General features: G+C 36.6%; 1 protein-coding gene across 1 annotated transcript in view; it reads right to left on the bottom strand.

Moving 5' to 3' along the window:
• GPR158 (G protein-coupled receptor 158) overlaps positions 1-24,078 on the bottom strand; it is a 187,315-nt gene that overhangs the window by 71,438 nt on the left and 91,799 nt on the right. Inside the window, exon 5 of the mRNA XM_053972486.1 lies at positions 11,441-11,509. Coding sequence (XP_053828461.1) covers positions 11,441-11,509 — 69 coding nt within the window. The remainder of the gene's footprint in view (positions 1-11,440; positions 11,510-24,078) is intronic.

A 24,078-nucleotide genomic window follows, 5' to 3' on the forward strand; every position in this document is an offset into this window, starting at 1 on the left:
AAATTGGGACCTCTTCTTGCCCCTTCACGCTGCCAGCATTTCCACTATTCCCTCTGTCACCTTAAATCCCACAGACTGATGGTTTCTACTGAGCACAATGAATTTTCTTCTACTGTTTCCAACTGCTTTGTTTATCATCTAATGCACGTCTTCTCATACAAGTTGTGTGCAGCTCCATAGAAATTAGTAGAACAGTTTCTCATGGAACCAGTATTAGGCTTTTTTATATTAGTATTTTTATAGTTTAATTTTTTCAAGTACAACTCAAATATTCTCAGATAATTCTCATTAAGTACCTATACTCTCTAGAAGTATAAAAACAGTTGCATGCTACTAGTGCTCTGAAGATACAAGAAATTCACTATTAACTCTGTCCTTACTCACACCTTTAATAAAATATTTTTAAACACTTTCACTGTTATTATTAGTAACAGTCATTTGTAATGTGATTCTTACTCATTGATCAGGACCCTGCTGTGCACAGTGCAGCAATGCCAAACATCTCTGTACCAAAGGGTTCATAATTTAAATATGAGATGAGAAACCACACATCAATACAGAAGAAGCAAAAGGAAAGAATAAAAGATTTATCTTCCACAATTATGTAAGTGGTGTTCTAGGATAGGAGAAGAAAGCTTGCAAGGAGCACTGAGAAATAACTGTAAGCAAAGAACAAGCACTAAATGTACAATCTGTGGTTTTATAAATATCTTCTATAACATGTAGTCATGACAATAAGAGTCCTGACTGTATAAAGGTACAAGATGTCATTTGTGTCTTGTTTTCATTTCTATATTGTTTGCTTGGTCAATTTTGGATTAATTTTCCAGTTCCTATATTGGACTTTTTGCTGTGTTTTAATTCTCGGGGGAAAGTTCTCTATTCTATTTTCTCACTATGATTCTTTTTCCTTTTCTCTTTACATCGCTTTTACTGATTCAAGCATATGCAATAAGGTTCTGGCATCCTCGCTTGTTTAAAATATTAATATCAAATAGTAATGAAAATTGTGAATGATTGAAATAATTTGTTTGATAAATTATCATGTATATATGTGAGAGAACTGTATAAAATATTATTTTCTTCCACTTACAACCTTTTGTGCAATGAAAGACTAATTTCATCCTTTTATTTTCTGTAGGTATTTTGTCCATATGTATTACCTTGAAATTCCTTTAAATTTTTTTTAGCTTGGAAATCCTGCCATCCATTTCTGACAAGAGGTTTGATCAAATTGACATATTTCTCTTTGCTTTTTTTCTTCCCCCCCCCCAAAAAAAAAATGTGCAGAACTTACAGCATGGCATCATGCCACTACAAGAAATTTACTTTGGATTCAGATTTCAGAGAGATCAGCACATGGATACTGTATATTGGTTATGAAGGAATGATATTTCCTAATAATTTCCTCCAAACTTGCATATATTTGCAGATCTGTGCTTAGTCCCACAAAGGCAGAAAAACTAAAAATTAAAGAGTTTGTATAATACACTGTTTGCTGAAAACAGTGCTTTTTGTATGTGATTCTAATAAGCAGAGTTATATCAAAGAAATAAGAAAGTTTGTATCACATAGGAAAAAGCTGCTTTTTGTGATGACTAATTGCTTGCTCTAATGAACATCTTTTGTTGCATCTGCAGTACTGTTGTTACTTTTAAGAACAGAAATCTCATCTCTCCCTGCTTGATGTGACGTAGATTTAGACCCAGGCACTAGTCATTGGAATGTCTCATTTTCAGAAATCCATCTGGCTAGTTACATGGCAAATTTTTGACCTGCTGGCCCCTAACTCTTCATTTCTTTTAAGCCTGGCAAACTAAAATTTTGATATTTTTGTCAGACTACTATTATCAATCCTAACAGAAATACAGAATGGCTTGTACACTGGTATTTGTTGATGTGTTTTGATAATTTCATATTGCAACTTATATGTTGTATTGTAAACTTCTCTCTACTCTCACAAGTGTTTATATTACTTTTTCCAGTTCCTCTCTACAAGCAAAAAGCTAATTTCCTATTTACATCAGATGATATGTAAATAGGTCTTGGGTTAAAAGCACTGATTAAAATTCCACTGATCTCAGAGTTTCGAAAGGATATGTTTAGAAGTGCTACACAATAATAAAAACTTTGCACTATCAGTATTATAATTCTGTAAAAATTTTCCAGTGCAAAGATTTCACTAGTTGTCATATAATTTTGCCTGCAAACTGCAAACTGCTCAACTTCTAGCAGTTGATATTAAAAACCATAAAGACACAATTGCCTGCATTGCCTGCATCCTCTCAGTTCTCAGCTTGTAGAATGACTATGGGCAGCCTCATCATTGATGAATGAAATCTCCTTTCTTAAGGATCTCTTCCAAAAACATCAACTCTTCTCTTTCTCCATTGTAATGTATTGAATTCCTTATCTCTTCTAATCATTAACCATTAATCATCCTTCATGGTGCAACACTTAAAATCTGAGCAGACGGTTAGGAAATACCTTGTGCATTCATACATAAAAGAAGAGAGACTGAGAAGAAAAACTAAAGGAGAAAAAAACCCATAATTCAGCTCCTGTATTATTCACAGGGAATAGGCTTTTAGATGGAGACTCTGTCTTTTCTCTGTCCTCTCTGTGGATGCAGAGTAGTCTGTCAAGTGACACAGAAGATGATAAGTAGGATATCATGTTTTATCACTCACCTGTACATATTATACTGGTCAATGTCTTATCTCAATCTCATATTCCAAGGCATGGTGAGTTATAATATTGCCAGTTTCCCCTGACAGCATTGGTTTACAACTACACCCAATTTCATACCAGAAACAGCATGGTAGTATCAGCTTGTCTAACTCATCTTGCTCAAGCATGAACTGCTTCTGCTTTCATTTTGCTTCAGATTCTTGTTGATGCAGATCACAATCACAAAACAGGCAACGGCTCTATCTAGCAAGTCCAGCAATATTAAAGACAGCCTACAGGCCCTTCACTTGACTATAGGTGCTGTTCCTTGGATCTTAGGTATGAAAGCATGAACAAACAAAGAGAAAAGGCATTTGATGGGAAAAAAGGAACATGCCCGCAACTTTACTGAAAGACATTGGATAAGTGAAAAAGAATGAGTGAAATTTATCTCCCACCAATATGCAGTCTCTCAGGTGTTAAACTAATGAGAGAAGGTAAACCACTGATGCAAGGGCCATGCCCTACTGAAAAATGTATGTGGTGACTAAAATTTTTAATATTTTCCTTTCTGGCACAGTTCAATCCTGGCTCATCTACACTGTCAAAACCTCTTGCCTCTTTGCTTTTACAATTTAATAAAAATGTAATATTCTGTCTTTCAATATCTTTCCTGTAAAAGTTCTATCACATATTTTGAACTAATACATGAGAGCGCCTTTTTTCATGTGTAATTTTTTTCATAAATTTAAGTCACTAGAGTAAAATTCAAACATATTCTAAACATCTTGCTATTGACTCAGTTCACTTGCCAAATGATCAATGTAGTCATCAAAACGTTTGGCTGAGAAAATTATTCCTTTCTAGCATATATGCACTGAGACCCAACAAGAATTATATAATAGATATATAAAAGGCTAAATATAAAAGAGTTATATAAAATACTTTCTTCCTGTTTTCTAACTCTAATTCAGCAGAAACAGTGGGCCAAATGAAGGCTTTCACAGATTAAATTTTTTCAATCAGGGGTTCCTCATGAATTCTTTGGCATGGAAGTGGCCCTGCTGTGGTCTCCTGCTGGAGTGCTTGCCAAGCATCAAAGGTTCAGCTTTAGAGAGCAGAGCAATGAGGATGGATTATTAGAACATGGTTCCAGCTTTAGTAAGGAACATACTGTGAATATGTCCCAGCATTATTTTCCTTCATTTGAATGCACGTACATTTTACCCTCTAATAATTTTTGTGTTACAAAGCTTTTTGTGATCAGAAAAGAGTTCCCCACACTTTCAATTTTCAAATGTAGCATATTTTTAACTTGTGCACGTGTTACTGCTCAAGCTGTATAAAAAATAAATTTAATCCCCTGACTAAAAATTGTGCACTGTTTTTCAGGACTGTAGTCTGGTTTTACATAATTTCTTTGAAAAGAGTATATTAATGTAGAATTTTATCTACAAATTCTTGTGTAAGTTTATTCATGCAAGTTACTTCAGTGGAATTATGAGTAAGGAGAAAAGACCACAAGATCTTCCTCTGCTCCCCTCACTACAAGATTAATTTCTCTGAATGAAGGGCTGGCAAGACTGTACCACATAAGTGCCTGCAAGCTGGCAGTGCAAGATATTAATTTAAAATAAAAGGGTCAACGAAAAACCAATGTGGCAGTTGGCTCAGGTCACTGGCTACTGTCCTTTTCTCTCCTACTGTCAAGCCCTTCACACACATACTTGGCTATTCAGTGAACCCAGACTCTGACAAATGTGACCTTTGAATTTAGTTCTCAAAAAAAGCTTTCAGAGTAGCAAAAACGGCAATGCCCTCCTCTGCAATACCTACTGCACCTTCAAATCCATGGAAGGCGAAGATCAAGTTTTGTCATGGTATCACAAGTAATGCCACAGGGATGAGCATGGGAGTCCAAGTTGTGAAAGAATAGTAAAATCAGTACCTGTACCTTCACTGACCTATCTTCAGCCTGCCATGTATAAATCCCATGATATGTTCCAGCAACATCCCATATTTTATCACTATCCAAAAAAACTACAACCATGTGACTTTACTGCATGCCTGCCTGATTGGGTAGTGTCCATCCCTGCAGCTTTTTAAGACATATAAAAAATAAAGCCCTTAGTAACCTTGTCTTGTGTAAAGTCTTACAGCTGACTTTCCTTTGTGCAGAAGTTGGACTAGAGGCCTCCTGAGGTCCCTTCCAGCTTAAGGTAACCTGGGAACACAGCACACAGACATACACAGAGAGAACATACACAAATACTCCTCACCAAACTCCACCTGCATAATCTCTTAGAATTTATGATGTCATAGCTCTACTATGCTCTAGCATAGCTTGCCTGAGTTTCCAATACCCTAAACTTTTGTCATTTACACAGAGATGCCAATATGTACCTAAGATCAAGAGACATATAGCTCTGCCTAATCACAGTTCTTAATATGGATAATCACATATACAACAGCCTCTAGTTATCTCCCTGACAGTAGCTGCCAAAAGTTTTTAGGATAGCTATACAGATTAGTGACAACAGAACCATGAAGAAATATCATATGTACCTTATTTTTCTGACATTTTAAATAAACATATTCAAAAAGCAGAAAATATTCAGTGCTTGCTTCGTATCAGTAAAACCAGTCATAAACATTTTTCTTAGCATGGTTCAGGGCAAGGACACAAGTGTTTCCAGTACCTATGAGGTTTCTGTACTTTGTAGCCTGTAATGCAGAGGTTACATCAGCTGACTTCTGGTTTTTGCATTTAAAGCAAGCTGGCTCTCAAAAAAAAAGGTATTGGTTTACTGGTTGCGTGTTAACTCCAAAAATGTTATTTTATGTTCATTTGACAAGGACATTGACCAAGAGAGACTAACTACTGCATCATCTTCTGCCTGGCTCCCTCACCTCTATGCCAAGCATACAATGTACATACATATAAAATCTTTGCAACACGTTATTTAAAATCTGCCTTTTGCATTGTCTGGATATCTAATCCACTGTGATCCAAATAAAATGAAAAGACCCCTTCCTAGAGTGCTGCGAAAATCTGTAGTGATTATTTTAGAGCAGATATTTACTTTGTGTCCTTGGACTTCAGTGACATGAACACCAAAGACAGGTGTGTTCTTTACCTGAACAAGAATAAAATGATGAGTGTTCATTCTAAAAGTTTAAACACTATTTTGTGAGTAAAGGTAATGTTGTTACATCCTGACAAAGACTCAACCTGAAACATCTGGGGTATCAGAGCAGACTTGCAACGCTAAATGTCTTGGAAAAAGCAAATTTTTCAGTTGGCCTCAGTTCACATCAATATGTATGGAATAAACAGTGATTGTGCTTTTGTAACACATCCCTTATTTGAAGGACAAATGCATAAGAGTATTTTGCAGTGTTCTATTTTCACATTCATTAATGTCAAAAACAGAGCTTTCAGTGACCTTGCTCTGCTCAGGACTGTTATCACTAATGCACCTACCATGGTCTCATGCTCCCAGACTTCACAGCTCATTTCTTCCATGCTAATGCACATACAGACCATTTGAGAGGGAAAAAAACTCCATATCCATATCTAAGCTCCATGACTCCCCACTTTCTAGTACTTCTCATAACACAAAAGGGTAGGTGATTTTTAGCTTGAGTGTGAAAGAGGGAGTAAGACAACCCCAGAAACAGATCTTAACACTTAACACATGCAACAAAATGTCTGAGCACAAAGTTTATTCCAGGATTCACTATTGAACTACTTCATGAACATTAGGAAGTGAATGCCCCCCAACCCACAGTTCTATTTCTCTATACTGATAACAATATTGCCTTTTTATAATTTGCAGTTTGGAAATTTGCAGAGGAAAGCTGTAATGAATTTAGATTTTTTTTCAGCCAAAGGAAGAGTAAAAGAAAAAAAATAATAAAGTTTTTAAAAAGATACTCTGCAGCCTCCAAAGCTAATCCATCTTATGATCTAGCTGACATCACTGTTACAAGATTCAGCCTCACTGTCTAACAACTTTCACTTGCTGGAATATAAATCTAGTACTTTTTATCTGCTATATCAAGAACATGGAGAAGAAATTATTCCCTTGGTCTTTGCATCATCATACTCACTTAACTTTAATAATTCTGTAGAAATTCTATCATATCATTATATCACACAATCCATTGTATGTATTTTGGAGTTTCAGTCAATGTAGACTAGCAGTATGGGAACTATTTAATATATCAAGTAATCCTAGCTGCCTAGGGTGGAATTCATCACTATTTGAGGCAAGTACCTCAGACTTCACTTATAGCCCCTGAAGTGTTGGCCATGATGAACTTCATCTTCAAGTCCCAAGTCTAAAACAAGTCATAAAGGCCCAGTTCCTCTTCAGGATTTGGTGAGCATAGGATGACTGACTCAGCTATGGATGCATACATAAGAAATACGGACTCACAGAATTTCATTTGCAAGGGAGCTTTGGAGGTCATCTAGTCCAGCCCCCTGGCCAAAACTAGGTCACGTTGCTCAGACCTGGGCCCAGACAAGTCCTGACAGCTCCAAATATGGATATTTCATAAACTCTGGACAAAAAGTTTTGCTAATTGAAAATTTTCACAGTTAAAAAAAAAAGTTTGATATCTTATCAGAATCTCCTATTTTTCAACTTGTGGCCATTACAGATGTCTAAAATCACCTGAGATCTGACTTCTATAATGTAATTAACAGGCTACTCTCTTAAAACAGTGTGATACTTTTCACTTTATTTGAAGGTCTTTGTAGCAAGTAGAGCCTTTAAACTTGTGGTAGCGTGTTCCAAGCATTGGCAAGACAGGGAGTTAAGAAAGGTCTAAAGGTTTCAAAATAGAGTTTCTGGACAAGGAAAGCAATGAGATTCCTCCCCTCAAATGCCAAGTACAGAAATTAAGGGACTCATCCGTATGATGGTTGGGTTTTGGCTTTCTGTTTAAAATCTAAGAACAAAGAAATAGAAACAAAATCAATTAGAAAGTCTAGTGTTCATTTGGAGGAGATCCACTGATAATTGGAAAAACTAAGTAAAGGCAAATTAGAGATGTTACTATGAGATTACAGAAAATATAAGGTATGAGAGCTTCAGAAATGTGAGCTGCCCAGCAACTTCTGCGTAAAATCGATGCATTTGTAATAGACAAAGCTCATCTGCCTGCTTATAATTCAGGAAAGATCAGTGTTGATATGAATATAGCAGAACTTGAATAATAAATTTAGGTGGAGACCATCATTTGCACTTCCCATTTGGTTAGAAGGGCATTGTAACAGCTGTTTTTCTCACCAAAAACAGCTGACTGGTGATATTATTTTTCAATTAAAGATGTTACACTATGAATAGAGTACTGCATGTAGGCCTGAAAACAACAACAATTAGTGAAAGAAATCCAGCAATGTAACAAAGTATGTTTTGGTTTTCATTTAATTGGAGGGTAGGGAAAGTCAGAGATAGAGTAAACCCCATCTAGACACAGTGAAATTTGTATGCTGAAGGCTCTCAAAACAACCCGAGCCAGACTGAGTAAACAGATCTAGAAAAAGAAAGAATTAGGGAAGTGTAGAAGAGTGGAGAACAGAGATGACAAAGACATAAAGCAGTGCTGAGAAAATCTAAGGGGATTTTGTTTTTTAAACAAGAGTGTAATTTTGCACTGAATCCTCAAATGAATAGAGATTTCAGTTATTTAGAACTGGAATGCCATCCTTAAATATCTTTACATTGTTACATGCACGAAGCCAAGCTGTGTAATTCCACACTGGGTTGATTGGGAAAGTAAAGCTTTTTAGTTTTACATTCCAAATCACAATAGAAGAAGAGATGACACCAAAGGAAAACAGCCTTATGTTAAACGACAACACCCTACTGCAGTGGTGCTTACGAACACCATTCCACACGTTAAGTCACATTTCGTACTGTCTGTGGAAAACACAGCCTAATTTGGGTGTATAAGATGTGAGATCTATATTAACTAGTCTTAGAGCTCTAATGTATTCCTCTAGCATAAAATGAGGACCAAATCAAAGAGCTGAAACAATGACCTCTGGGCACATATTACTACATCCTTAACCGCATCTCTAGGTCACAAAATATTTCCAATTCTTCTCAAAAGCAAATAAAAACACCAAATAACATGAAGAGGTAAATAAATATGACCCAGGAAAAATAAAATCTGCTTTGCAGGTACATGACTTATGACCAACACATATATTAATAACATATACTCTACACCCTGCTACAAATGAATATGTGTGTGAATGTCAGCTGATGAAAACAAGACTCTTTTAAAGCTTGGGTTTTCTTTCTTGTGTCATTCTGCTCTGCTTTGTGCTCCTTTCCCAGACAATAAGCAGGTGAGCACATTTAGATTCTGTCCATGTACAGCAAAACATCAAGAGTTCACATTCCAAGGACCCACCCCTCACAATTCACACCTTGCAGCTTTTCTTTCTTAAAACAACTATGCCTTACAGCTTTCACACATTTACTGTTTCACTGTCTTGTCCTGAATCAGAAATTGATGAAAACTTCCTTGTAGTGAATTGAGGGACAAGAATATTGGAAAACTGATCTTTCTGATCTTCTTTGATTTTACAAAACCATGTTTTTCTGGTTGGTGAAATCAGGATTAATTTCTCTGTCTGAAAATGCAAAGGACCTCCCACTATCACATTTGCTACATCCCTCCCCTAAAACCCTTAAAATAGAAATGATAAAATTGCTCTCTTTCTTTTTCCCAAGTCTGTAGGAGTAACAGCCTGATTAGTAATTCCCTGTACAAGAAAGAAGAGTGCCCCAGCAAAGAGCATGGGAACACAAAACTGCTAGAAAAGAGAAGCCACACTTTGCCTATTCATTTCTAATAGAATGTATTTTCAGCGGACAGTTTTATATAGTAGGAGCTTGAGATTTGCGTAGAAAGATAAACTCTGGTCAAGTATCTGCATCCCATCTGGGACATGGTCTAATCAGGAATTTCCAGCAAAATTTTTTTTCCTCATAATACATCAAACTGTCATTTTTGCACTTGTTGTACATTTAACATCCTTAATGTCAGTGAAAAAGGAAAAGGGACTTAAATGTCAGTGGAGAGCTGAGAGGAGGCTTTGGTTATTGAACTGCTCCCTCCCAGGACCACTTCCTTTCTTCTCCCTCTGCATTTAAAGGTTGTGGATGGTCACCAGCTCTTGCATATGCAACGCTATGGTCCTTCAAGTTACATGCTGAGAGAAGTCTTTTTCCACAGCAGTATCGCAGTGTCCCAGGTGCTGAGCACCTGAATACTGAAGCCAGACACCAAAGGATGTTCATCCTTCATGAAGCACAACAAATGGAGCACCGAGACAAGAACCAGGAAATGAACTGAAGGATGGGTGACAGGTGAGCAGACTGTATGCACAATTCTGATGAGCTATGATGAGACTTCTCACATTTTGGAGCTGAGGCTGTACAGACACTGACTGGTTCTAACTGAGCACCTGCCTAGGGAAGCCATTACCTGGCCCCAGGGTTCTCTGAGAAAGCAAAGAGGAGACAGCCATGAAAGGAAACCCATTGCATAATGCTTTACGCTATGAATTTCTGTAAATGCTCCACAGCACCAGCTGAACAAGCAGTGCAAGGGCTTTCTGTTCTGTTCACTGAAAAGAAATATAAAAGAAGCTCTGAGAACTCATGGGAGATGTATTTATTGCAAGTTGTAAAAAACTTTTGTCCAATGTGAATAAACCAAAAACTTTCATTTCCCTGGCTTCTGCAAAGTAAAAGATGAAAAAAATACATAAAAGTATCCTAGAAATGCACACACTTTTTCTTTGGAACTTGAAAGGCCCACACGATTCAAAAAAGAATGTATTAAAATTCCACCAAGGTTTGTGTTTATTTATAGTATTCTTCACACATTCTACTGCAGTTTATTTCCTCCTTGCTCTGCAGCTACTGAAGAGTTTTGTTATCCAGCTCATCTTTCAGTAACTACATGATGGTCTGTAAAAGCAAAAAAAAACTGACTACTGATGGAAAGAGAACATAAACATATTTTAAAGTAGTCCACAACACCATCTTTGATTATCCCCCAACCTGTATGCTTTCTATCAACTTTGTTCAATATACACTTTGATGTCTTGCTTTATCTAGTCATTTTTGGGGCTTATGTGGCAATTAACAAACTCAGTTTTTCTGGGACTTTTGAAAAGAGAATGGACACATATTTCTATGAGTTTTGGGATATATTTCTCACATGACTATGAAATTACTTTTTTTTTTCCATTTACAGGGTAAGGTTAATGCCACCTAATTTTCCTGAAAACATGGTATTGAAGATGCTACATACCTTTAGAGACATCAAAATTCATGCCAGTAATGCACTGAAATAATTAATCTCCTTTATATGACATTCCAGAGAAATATTTGGTATAATCAGTGTCTTCCTTTTACATACCTTGCTTTTTTTCCCACATACCATACATTAGAGAGGTATTGTCTTTCAAAGCAAAATCTCAACTCAGAACACCCAAAAACTTCCAATCAAACCACTGGCAATTTTTATCAAATTGAAAATGGAGAATTATTACAAATACAGTAAAACATACGAGTGTTTTTAAGAATATCTGAAGAGCACTGCACATTTTGTAGTCTGATTAAACTAATAATTAATAAATAGTTTTTACATTTATATTTTCACCAGAGTCATTCATACAATGTTTTAAAATGTCAGCAAGGGTATAATTTTTTTTTAAAGTTATAGTTTGACTTACTGGGAAGTACAGAAGAAGTGATCCAAAAAGAATGGTTTCCAACAGCACCAGCCCTGAAGCCCTGATACTCTAGAAGACAAAAACCAACACAAAATATTAGAAAATTCTCTCTGTGTGCCATTTTCATAAAGGTACCTTCACTTTTGTCAGTGTAACAGTTCCACAGTAATGTTTATTAAGCTGTCATGCTTGCATGCTCCACACTCTTTAAATCACAGACCCATTACAATTCTTGTGTTTTACAAAATTAAATTTAAAATATCTTTTCCCTGTGTTAAATACTATTCAACAGACATTACCTGGATATGCTTTGAAATTGCTGAATTTGCTCTCAAGTGTCAAGACTGAGGGATCACGGGAATTACAGACATGAATTTAACTGTAGAATTTGTTCTGCATTGTTTAAATTTCAAGAAGTCTCTAGCATATTTTTGCTTATTTAATATTAATGACTTTTATTAATGACTTAATATTAATGACAATTTTATTAAATATAGCGTGCTCTTAGACTGCAAGTGCATTTACTTTTCCTGAAATTTTTGTACAAAGATGTTGATTCATTAACTTGTCAGGATCGTAAAATACTACACCATTTCCTCACCAAATGTTGGTTAAGAAAACCAATATGCTTTTCTTCAATCTTAAGATTAAAAAAAAAAGATTATTTTTCCTAATACAAAGTGTATTCCAATAAGTTTGATGATTTATGTACAGTGCAACTGTGCATTATCTTAGAGACAAAATAGCAACACTTGTAAGAAACTGAAATGTTAAATGAAGGGTTAATAACTCAGAATTGATCACTGCAAAAGCAGGAGTGCTTTGCTGATACGTGCAAGGTACAGCCCAGGTGCAGAGGCTGTGAGCACCAGAGGACAACCATGACAAATCAGCCTTGGTTTAGCAAGAAGCCAGGTTTGAGTCACATAAGGGAAGAGGCCAATAAGAAACAGATCCTGAGAGGTGGGATAATGTTTTTTATCATGCCAGGGCCCTCTCTTCCACGAGGCTCCAGTATCATACAAGACATCATACAAAGCAGAGGTCCGCGAGCTCACGTCTCTCATGACTGAAAAATACTCTAACCACTAAAAAATATTCTTTTCTTATTATGTACAAAGCATCCCTATGTACCAGAATGACCAACAAAGCAACTGAAATGAGCTCCATATAGAGAAGATGGAAATTAACTAAAACATCTAAAATCCATTCAACTCCCATGTGGGCATTCTTTTCTAAACAAGTCTTTCACATCCTGATCAGTCTTTTCTTATCAAGCTTGTTTCTGGGCAGCATGATCATAAGATAACCTGCTGGGACAAAGAACTTCAGCATTTCCAGCTCTTCTTCCATAACAATAAATTATCTCATGGTTTCTTCTTACCTGTGTTCTGGTAGGGACCATTCTCTGCAAATTCTATCTATGCACTTCCGCTTCCTGCCCCAAAAGAAGTGTGACTTACAGAGCAATGCTGGAATTCAAAATGGGCTTGAATCCAGGTTTTGACTATACTTTCACCTCAGTCTTTGGTACCAGGAGAACAGGGGGTTTCACCTAATGTTTACAGATACCACTGCTCTTCTAAACAGGATTCCTTGGCAAATGGAATATACATTCTAGCAGAGATGAGTGCTATCCACAATGATGAAGAAAAGCTCAAAACCTCCAATCCAAAATAGTACAACTATTTTTACGTAAGTGTAGAGAAAATAAAAAACCAGGTTGTAAATTGAACTATAAGAATTCTTCTAAACTACATTTTTGAAATGGTTGGTTTTCTCTACTGCAAAGAAAAAGAGCTATTTTAACATTTGATTTTAAAATAATTTTATTTCTTCCATAATGACCACTATAGCCCAAGAAGTTCAGGAAGAAAAAATTATCCAGCACTGAAACTTTAATAACAGGGATTAACTAAAGAGAAGACAACCAAACTAAAGCAGAATATTTCAAAATTAATTTACTAAAAATATTTTATTAGATATACAGGTATTTCCAGAAGTTTGTGAGTAATAGTTGTTTCCACCGAAAGCTGAATCTTCTACAGTACAGACTTTGCAAATACGGGTTCCTAAGGCACGGCTGGGGGCAGGACCACAAATGCTTCACTTTATGGGCATCTGCAACATACACAGCAGTGAATACGCACACATGCCTCAGGAAAAAATGCCCTTGCTCCTTTCTCCTCTGAGAAAATGAGCGAAGGAAAGGAAACCGATGATAGCCCAAAGTCTCCACCTATACACGCTGCACAAATAAAATTTTCTGATGGAATTCCCAGAAATTAGGGCATTTTAGGACACAGCCCTGAAATTTTGTGCACTGGGAATTTCTTCCACTTCGTTGTAATATTTGCGTGCTTTTTCTTTTTTTTTTTTTTTTTTTTTTTTCCTTTTCCTTTTTAACAGCTGCTTGGGGTGTTTTGTATCTGTCTTGCTTGTTGGCATTTATTTTTGTTTTATTTATTTCTCTGACTGTTCATCTTGTGTTCAGTTTGCTTATTGCCACTTTGTCTGTGTGTTCATTTCCCATCCAGGATTTAATTTCTATTTTTACCTATTTGTGTCAGTAGAACAGTCCTTTCTGGATTTCCTTGTCTTGCACAATGGTTACACATTGCTGACACTGCAATTTATTTTGTTTCTAGCTTCATACTAACTTTCCTACATAGCTACCTATACCATTCACTTATCTAGGTCTGCAAAGAGTACTTTGTGAAGGACTGATTCATGCCTTCATCCATTCTATCCAGGCCACATTAGTAGCCTTTGAGATAAACAGTCACTCCTTATCCTTGAATCTCAGAAAGCAACACCATTTCTGTGAAAAATCCCATCAAGAAATGAAAGTCATACGTGCCTCTTGGCCACTGCTAAAGGGCCATAAATAAATATTGAATAATTATTTGCACAAGGGAAATTTTAAAAAGTGTAGCTGCCCAAGTTGCATCAAGCACAACAAAACAAAAGCTGAATTGATGTATAAACAAGCACAGAAGATATTGCATTTCATCTGTCTGTGGTCCTAAGCAATCAACATTAAATACAACAGCATTAATTAGCACGGAATTTCTAAATGTCATCACATAAATCAGTGATATGAGTGTCAGAGTATTTTCATAGTGGAGAAAGAAAAAGTAAAAGCCAAAATAAAATTTAAGTCATCCTGTATCAGTTACACAGTGTAACATTGAATTAACTGAACTGTAGACTTTTGGTGTCAGTCCAGGAAGACTGCAGGTTCCTCCAGGGCCACATGTCACTGTGTATTATATGAGCATGGTACCATGAAAACCTAGTGAGGGGAAAAGGTTGGCGTATTTTGATTTTTTTTCACTTCTGTTAAATAGTTCTGCCATTTCTGTAATATAAAGAATGACCAAAGAGGGCTGTGTTTTACAGAAAATTTCCTTTTACAAAGGTAGTTTCACCAGAATGTGAGCTTGCCTTTCAGATAAATAAAGCATATCAGAAACCATTAGAGAAAAAGAAATTCAGATATAATTCTTTTTTTGATTTCAACTTCGAATACATTCCTATTTATTAAACTGGAAAGTGTACCTACACTCCATGTGTAACTGGAAAGCACATATGGATACATGACAGAATGGTAGAGAAGCAAGGAAATATAGAGAATGGGCACAGGTTTGCTCTGCTGTGCTAGACTGATATATTTGAGGAGACTAGAAAAATTACTATGCAAATTGTCTCAAAAGAAGTGCAATAAAAAGTGTAGCTAAAGGTAGATGTGAAGGCAATGTGCTCGCTCTGCAGTGCTCCCAGGAGGACCCTTGTGCTGCAGGTCTGGCAGATCCATCCCACTCTGCACGAGAGGACATGGGAGATGTGGTGAGATCTTACAGGACTGTATTCCCAAATCTGTCTCTTACTTCTATGAAAACTCTTCCTGTTCAAATTATTTTTATTCATGGTAATAAAAGGTAGTTCTTTACATCTATTATATTAAAGAAGTGAGAAGAGATTTTTGTCAAGTTGAAAATACGTGGTCTGAAATGGAGCTGGTTGAAATGTTTTATTACCAGTTGCTTTTCTTACTAAAATACACCTTCCCAACAAATAAATATTTTTCCAGTATGACTATATTTTTGTCTTGATTTCCATGAGCTGTTTTTCTAAAGCTCATTGAACCTTTTTCCTCTGTCTTATCCCATATAACTTTTCCCAAACACAAAGATACTTATCTTTCTTAATGAAAGAGCTGTGTAGAAGAACTAAATTTCAGGAATTTTATCTCAATTAAAGTTTGCTTTTAAGAAATAGAATGCACAGGTTCTTCTTTCTGCCCCCAAGGCTGACAATAGCAAGATATTTGGCTCTTCTGTTAAGAAACAGAAGTTGGACTTCCAGTTCCCAGACACTGATATTGGGAGTTGCAGAAAACTATATTTCATTGTGGTGGGCAACCTAATACTATTCACACCTGGAAGAGGAGTACTGGGGACTAAAGAATGGGCATTAAAACAACTGGAAGGAGTCCTCTAAATCCTCAGTTAGTACCCTGTAACAGTAGTGTCATAAGTTATTTATTGTCTTGATAATAAATTCAGGGACTGATGAGGACCACTACCCATGAAAACGTAAATGTTGAATTCCATAACAAGGCTTTGCTTTAATTTTATTATTGTCAGTTGAGGTACAAAATTCAAACAACTCATTCCCAGATAATTGCAGGATAAACTCTTCAATTCAAGGGAGAAAAAATTATACCTATTTTGAAAATTTCTCTGTAAAATAATGAAGAGGAAATTGTGTGTCCTGCTCAACCTTTCCTCACACTAACAAATACTTTTAACCTATTTGAATCATAGCCTCCTAATAGAATACAGGTTTCAAATACAGAAATATTCAGAGCAAAGGCCAATTTTCCAAAAACAGGTCTACAGTTACAGGCTGCCACTTAAACTGTACTGACAAATTGTCAGAATTTTCTGGCATTTGCAGGTTTTGTGCAGGATTCCTAAACCAAATAAATATAATCCTCGTATTCTTTCATTTCCCTTTCAAGCCTTTGAAGAAGACTTACATGAAGGTCAATTTTTTTTTTTCTATTACTAGTTATACCTGAGCTCAAACAGAATATAATTATTAAATTTGCTTTCTATTTGAAAAAAAAGTCAGGAAAAGCAAAGGCCATTAATCATAAAGCAATTTCATTACAAGTACACAAGATTTCAGGCATCCAAGAAATCCCCAAATATTTAATTTTTCAATTCATGTGGCCCTTGATCCTTTCTGTTATACAAGTAACAAAATCTGTTGAGATATATCATGATAAAGGTAAGGTGTTCTGCATTTAGTAACATGGGCATTGCTGCATCTAAGTTGCACTACACCACCTAAAAGATAGACATTTGAAAAAACAATTTGCTGGTGAAGAACCCTCACAATAAAAATGGTTAATGTCCCAAGGACATCTTTTCCTAAAAGGGCAGAAACTCCTTCCTTGGGGATATACTGCTTAGATCAAGACATCTGCTTCTCATCAAATAGTGATGAATACATACATCAAAGAAAATCAGTAATGAGTTAAATACTTAAGTTCAATTTCAGTCTGTTCCCAGATTTATGGTTAATTTAAAAGATTAATATGTACAATGACAGCCATCAAAAATCTGGATCACTTAAAGCGTCTGTTTCACTAGGTTATACATTCAATTAACATAGAAATAAAATGAAGATCCAAAGACATTACTTTCAAGAATAAAATGCACTCTAATATTGATAGTTGCCTAATCACCAAGAGATTAAATTGAATACACAAAAAATCTGATGAAATAGGAAACCAAATTTCAGGAGCAGGAGGTAGGTCTATTTAGTTTACAAATAGCTTCAGAATACCTGAACTAAATTTCAGCTTTCTTATTCAGCATGGCCTCATCAATTACAGAAGCTAAACCACAGCTCAATAAAATTGTCTGTATAAATTGTAGTACAATCACACAGAAATAAACAGTTTATGGTAAAAGGATAAAAAAACTAACCTGACTGCAAAGTTCAAGATTCATAACATCTCAGAGGAAACAAACTGAAAATTATGTGAGAAGCATTAGAGTAAATCTGATTGAGGTAAAAAAATTCTCATTATTTTCATGACTTAGAAGGCAAACTATAGATGACAATCATTATAATAATTTCAGATCAGTCAAAACCTCATATTTCGTAAGGTTTTAAATCCAACTTCAGTTTATTTTATTCACTTTTACTTTACAAGAGCCAAATGCTAAACCACTCCAAATGAATACCTTATGATTGCATCTGAGAAATCCTAATCCCAAAAATGGTGAGATTTTTCAGCTCTTCAGAATTTATTAAGCTAAGTAATCTCTCATTAAGTTTAGATCATGGAATGTACATTTCACTGAAATAAAAGCACATTTATTTTTGAAGGAAATACTGCTCTGCATAACTTAATTATTCTTCCTACCAATGTATTGCTGAAAGACCCAGCCCAGGGAAGCCTCATGTTAGTGCAGACCCTGCACAAGGAATAAGTTAAAATGGCTGTGCTATCTGCACAAAGTTAGGAGTTTAAGACAAGGGACAGCATATGGATAAGGGCAAATGAGAAGAATAGTGGAACAACAAGACAATATCACATTTCAGAACTAGCAATTAGTAGTTAGTCCCAGCCTATCATTATCCCACTCTAAGTCAAATACTTTGTCAGCACTTGAATCAGAAGACATAATATAGAGAGCAGGGGAAGCTCTCAAAAAGCCTCCATCAAGCATGAGGAAAGTATGAAGTGAACAAGGGGTGTTTTTCAGAAAAGGTAACAAGATGAGGCTGGTGTTGACACTTCTGCATCAAAGAAATAGCATTAGGAGACAGAAAAAAACTCATGTGGGAGTGGAAAAAAAACAGAGATACACAGCTCATGTATGATGTCAAGAGGGAGATGCAGTGAGGAGAGCAGAAAGTGGCAGAGCAGTAAATCATGGGCAGCATAATTTCAAACAGACAGGAGCAGGCCGTGCCTGCATCTGCCAAGGCCAGCTGAAAGGACATGGCAATAGTCAGGACACAAGACACCAAGCTGAGACAACAAACTTAGGGCTGCAGACTGGCAGAAAACATTTCTTAAAAGGGAGCTCAGAAGGAGTTCAGCAAGGCTTAGACATAGCCAGAGACACAGAGATCTCCAGAATCCAAAACTACCTTTGGTAACAAGCAGGTTGCTACAGTAACTATAAAAGCAGCAGATGGGATGTCCTAGAGGGAAGCAGGAGGAGATCAAGGCTTCTTTTCTGCTATACTGAAGTTGATGAGAAGATGTCAGAGAGAAATGTCATGATTTTATTCCAGACAGGGGGAGGTATGGCTGCGACAAGGAAGGCAAAAAGCAATGTGACTGTGTTCATAGCACAAAGCTCTAGTGAGAAGCTGACAGCATGAGCCTGCTACTAAAAACCTTCAACTTTTACCCAAAGAAATGAAGAAAAGAATGAAGAACAGAAATATGTTTTAGACTGAGTGATCTGTGTTCAGCTTGTACCACACGATAGAGCCAAAACCAACCAAACAACCAAAATACTAAAAACAGCACAAAGTTTCTCTGAACACTCTACCATTAACTAAAAGTTTTGCAATTACAAATATGCAGTAAAAAAATGTTAGACTTTTCCTAGAATAAGGTTTCCAATACAGTTTTATTTCTACTATTTGAAAGTTCTCATTTTTTTTCCAGTGTTTTCTTTCCCTGTTTCTTAATTTATATTACTTTTTTCTTCTCTCTGGGTAAAACTTCTAAAAACACTATTTTCTCATCTTCATGAGAGCTTCTCCTTACTTAAATTGGTTTTTCAACATCAAAATGGGGTCTTAATACTAGACCCTTAAAACAAAAAGAAAGGTCTGCTTCAGACAGAAGTTTTCTCTTGGAGAGGGAGGCACGCCAAAGACCTCATGCAAGCCACCAGGGACTTTGCTATTGCTATTGATTGTACAAGGGAGGTTCACAGCAGGATACAACTCCAAGACAAATGGCAGGATAAATAAATAATGTCACCGTTATTCTGCTGACACGATAGGAAATCTCTTCCCAGCAAATCTGTAAATGCCCATTCAGGAACCAAAATGAAACTCCAGATAAATGCAACTGTCCTGAAGTTATTGCATCAAAGAATCAGTGGGGAAAGCTTATTACCATGTGACAGACCATCCAGTCTACTCAGATACCCTATAAGGGCTATAAATATGAGACTCAGCCGGAATCAGAGAGTAACAGACAAGCTAAAATATTAGCAGTTTGCTCAGTTTAATTGATGACTCTTGAAACAACCTTGGAAAAACTCTTCTATGAAGTAATAGTTGTTATTGTTGGAAAAAAATATTTGCTGGAATTCAAGAATTCAATTACTTAATTTTTCATAATTTATTTTTAAAGTGAAATCATAGTCTAATAGAATTAAATGAACATAGGCTTTCAAGGCTGTTCCAGCTTTTTTTGGTTGACAGCTATATCCTTGCCAGCACCCAGCACTGACAGTGCATTACCAGCTCCATTCATTTGAACTTTGGGGCTCTGTATTGCAGAGTTTTGTTGAATACTGGTAGAACAGAAGGTAACTGATTCACAGTCCACAAGGTCTTATGCAGCTAAACATTAAGATTAAGAAAGCAAAGGCCAGGAATCAGTTTCAATATCAAAGTGGAGCAAATGTGTCACAATCCATGGCTGACTGACATCACTTTGAAGGCAGTACACTCCTTGAAAAAACATAAATGTTTTCCAGATGGGTCCCCTAAGGTGTTGTACAATTCAACTTTGTAGAGACAAATATTAGCTTAATATAAAGTTATACAGAGAAGATTGCATAAGATTTTGAATCCTTAGAGCTACTGCTGAGTATTGATGAAAAGTCATTTTTATGACCTATCATGTCCATTAGGAGTAGAGGCAGCTTTTTTTGCTTCCTACCACCCTGCTCTTCTTTAAGCTCTTCTTTAAGCTCTTCTTTATGAGGCTGAACTGAAATCAATGAACATATTTCGTATCTAGATTTTTATTTTCTTCACACTTCAGTTTTCATTAGGCCTAAAGTGTCTGTAATTTATTTTTCTATTCACAAGTACTTGATGCCTCTAAACTGTATTAAAAAACAAATACATATTCATGTGAAACCTTTGGCCTTATGAAGTGAATATACACAATACCCTGCAAACACTGCAGCCATGCCTACTGTCTTTGGGAACTCCAGCAGCCCTGAAGTTCTTTAGGAACTCCATCCTCCCTGAGACTCAACTGTTGCTGCAGGCTAACAGCCCCTCCACTTCTTATCTTGCCAATACAGCACTCTTAAGTTACTTATGTGAGAGTCAAGAAAGTACAGCATCCCTAAAGGCACATCTAAGCTACACAGAAAAATGGGAAGGGACATGCAAACAAAGGAAATGAGGATTCCACTAAAAACAACAGTTTTGAAAACATCATCGGCAATATCTTTAAACTTGCACATCTGAAGACTACAATAAACTTCCTGAGAAATCACAAGAAATTAGGTTCATCCTAGGATAGGATGAAGAAAGGGTGTCTAATGCACTGCACTGAATGTGTATATGCTGAGTGAACTATCAGGTATGCCCACCAGCACAGCATGTAAAGGCAGCTGCTCCATCTGCACAAGATCTTCCCTCTATCAAGTTTCCACTTCAGCTGAAATGTCAGAAATTGTTGTCTAGGGAGAAAAAAGCAGAATGTGCACCAAAGATGAAAGCCATCCAGGCATAAGCACATCAAGATGCCACTGTGGAGTCAAAAAAAGGGAAAAGGATTGGCTGATTTACATTAGAAAAAGAGGTATGTTTGCAAAGCCAGCATGCTTTAATATTTAAAGATGTATCACACATCAATAGCCTGTGATTACCTCATTCTGAATTACCGTATCCTATTGCGGCTGCAGTAAGGGAGAAAAGACTTTCTTGATTTCTCAGTATTAGAAAGGGGAACTACAGCATAAATTTGCATGTTGCCTTTCCATCTATGTGCAGTTCTGTGCAGTGTTTAAAATTGCACTGTTTAGGGACTACCTTCACAATTTTGAAATCATATTTAGCAGAACACTTCAATATATTTACACTAAATAGTGGTGGCAGAGTGTATCTAGCCACCCTGAACTCCAAAATGAAAAGATTTATTTGACAGAATAAACACCATATAAAAACAGTCTGTACTCTATTATTTGCCACATTTCCCTTAAGAGAGGGAAAATTATTTATTCCTGTTGATGATTAGGCATATGGTCCTGTTACCTCTATTTACCTTGATTGGTGTTCAAGATGCATATTTTCTTCCTCTCACTAGAAGCATTTATATTTCTGTATTTCCAAGAGTTCCCAAATGTTCATAAAAGGGGGGTTGGAGAGGGCAGGGGTGGAGAAGACCAGTACAATAAAATGTTATTTAGTTTATAATTTCCAATATTTGAGACTGGAAATGGTCTTGAACAGGGCAAAGCCCTTCATTCCAATGGGCTCTATCACATCATTGTTAATGCCATGTGACAACACCATTCCAAATTACTGTGTTACTCTAAGCATTTTTTCCACTATTTTTCAGAGCTGAAAACAACCTTTTTCAAGTGTGCTCACTACTACCAATTTTACCTTGACACGCTGTATTTACATCCAGAGATGCTGGCCACACGTGCATCAGGAAGATGGAAAGACCAGATCCCCATGCTCGCTCTCTGTTCCCCTATTTCCAGAACCTGGCAGCACCACAAGGTGGTGAGATGAGGGCAAAGTAGTTTGGCTTTAGTGCAACTACTTTGAAGCCTTTAGCATTGATCTGAATGAGAATTCCCAGCAAACAAGCCCCTTCTGAAAAGGTCTAGCATGAGTCAAGGCTGGCAGCACATCCTCATCTCTCCTTCATCACAAAGCAGCAATTAGTCTCTTCCACTCTATGACCGAGATCAACTTCTCTGTTCTCTTTGCCAGTAGAGGTTCTTGGCATTTCTTAAGGGCACTTACAATTCCTCACTGCAGTTGCATTCTTCCCGAGAGCTCCCTGTTTGAGGTGGTAGGCTGCTATGCAAAGGTCAGTTATTTTCAGCTCTTCTTTCCGATTCATTTGAAAAGGCAGCCTTATAACTGATAAGCCTTTTAGGTTCTTTGCAGTAATGTCCTTCCACAGTCCAGTACTTTTACAAAAACATAATTACAACACAATTGATTTTCTCTTTAAGGCTCTGGTAGATTTCTAGCCTTATGTTAAGTCTGAATTTTTTTAAAAATCTGATTTTTTTTTTATAGTTATTTAAATGTTCAGTTTCCTTCCAGTAGCTTTGCTGGTCACTCCCTGTTTGAGCTCTCCCTTGGTCCACACAGCATTGCTCACACAGATGAATTCTACTATTTTGTTTATGCTTTTTCTTACAAAATCACTGTTCAACTTCTCATTTTTGAGAATATTTGTTTTTTTAATATCCATCATTTCTGTCCTTGTCTAAACAGCTACTTTTGTTTTGCTTTGCCTCATACTTTTTGGACATGTTTTATGTAGTGATGTTTGCATTATTAAATCAATAATAATGCCACAGCACATAAAGATGTTTGCTAGTATCACCTTGAGCTGTTTTGTTCCTTAGTTGTTCAATTTAGAGAATGTTTTGCACCTCTGTACACAGCCATGAAAATTTGACTTGGTAAGGCTGAAAGTTGTTCTGCAAGATCCTCAAACTCAAACTCTATCAAAGCCTTTGAAAACCAAGGAAATAAGAGGAGCCTGTTCCTTTACAGACTTTGTGATTGATAAGACACGTAACACGATTATCAACAGTACTGAGCCTGTTCCTTGTTTTGCATCCAGTGTCCCTTTACTTCTCTGACACTGCAGAAGTCTCACCACCTTCCCAGGTCATATTCAGGAAAGTCACTCTGTCAGAGCAGTCAAAATAGAACTCCAACATTTTCACTATTGAGGAAAGATTTCTTTTTCCCAGGCTTCATCACACAATTCCCTCAGTGGCATTAAACTAGTGCTGTCAGGTGCTGTCAGCTTTTCTGATGGGATTTCACAAAATTTCATCTCCCTTGAGTTTTTGAGCCTCTTGCACCGTGTGTCAATACCAGATTCATGGCTTCCAGCTTTCACTACTGATTGGCACGGGGGCTGTCCATAGAAAAGATTTCTTTGAAGTGATAGACACATCTGATTTCCCTCCTGTATTAGCTATGAATAATTTTTCCCCTTTTCTCTTTGTTTGGCACATTTCCCCCATTTACTCTCCTGCTGAAATGCTTCGTCTTTTCCCATTATAGCAGTAGCATCTCCTCTTTATCTATTACATTTTTCAGCTTTTTCTGTGTTTCCCTACAAAGCTTTACACTAGTGGTTTAGCTTCTTCTAATCCTTCTGTGCCTTCTTCCAAATTTCTTTTCTTTTTATGGTTTTGGAGTTCTTCCTTCTCTTGGCAATGGGCCACCTTTTCTGCCTGTGACTTTCTCCAGTTATGACTCTTGCAAGTTAACATTACTGCTGAGCTGATCTCAGAACTGCTGAGTCACTTTTACCTGTGTTTGACAAAGCCTCAAATGAATTCCACAGCACTGACTGGCGCTTTGTCACAGTATTTTTTTGCCATTCCATTTTGCTCTTTTGGCCAATTTCAATG

This window comes from Vidua macroura, chromosome 1 (assembly GCF_024509145.1).
Source record: "Vidua macroura isolate BioBank_ID:100142 chromosome 1, ASM2450914v1, whole genome shotgun sequence".
Classification (NCBI taxonomy): Eukaryota; Metazoa; Chordata; class Aves; order Passeriformes; family Viduidae; genus Vidua; species Vidua macroura.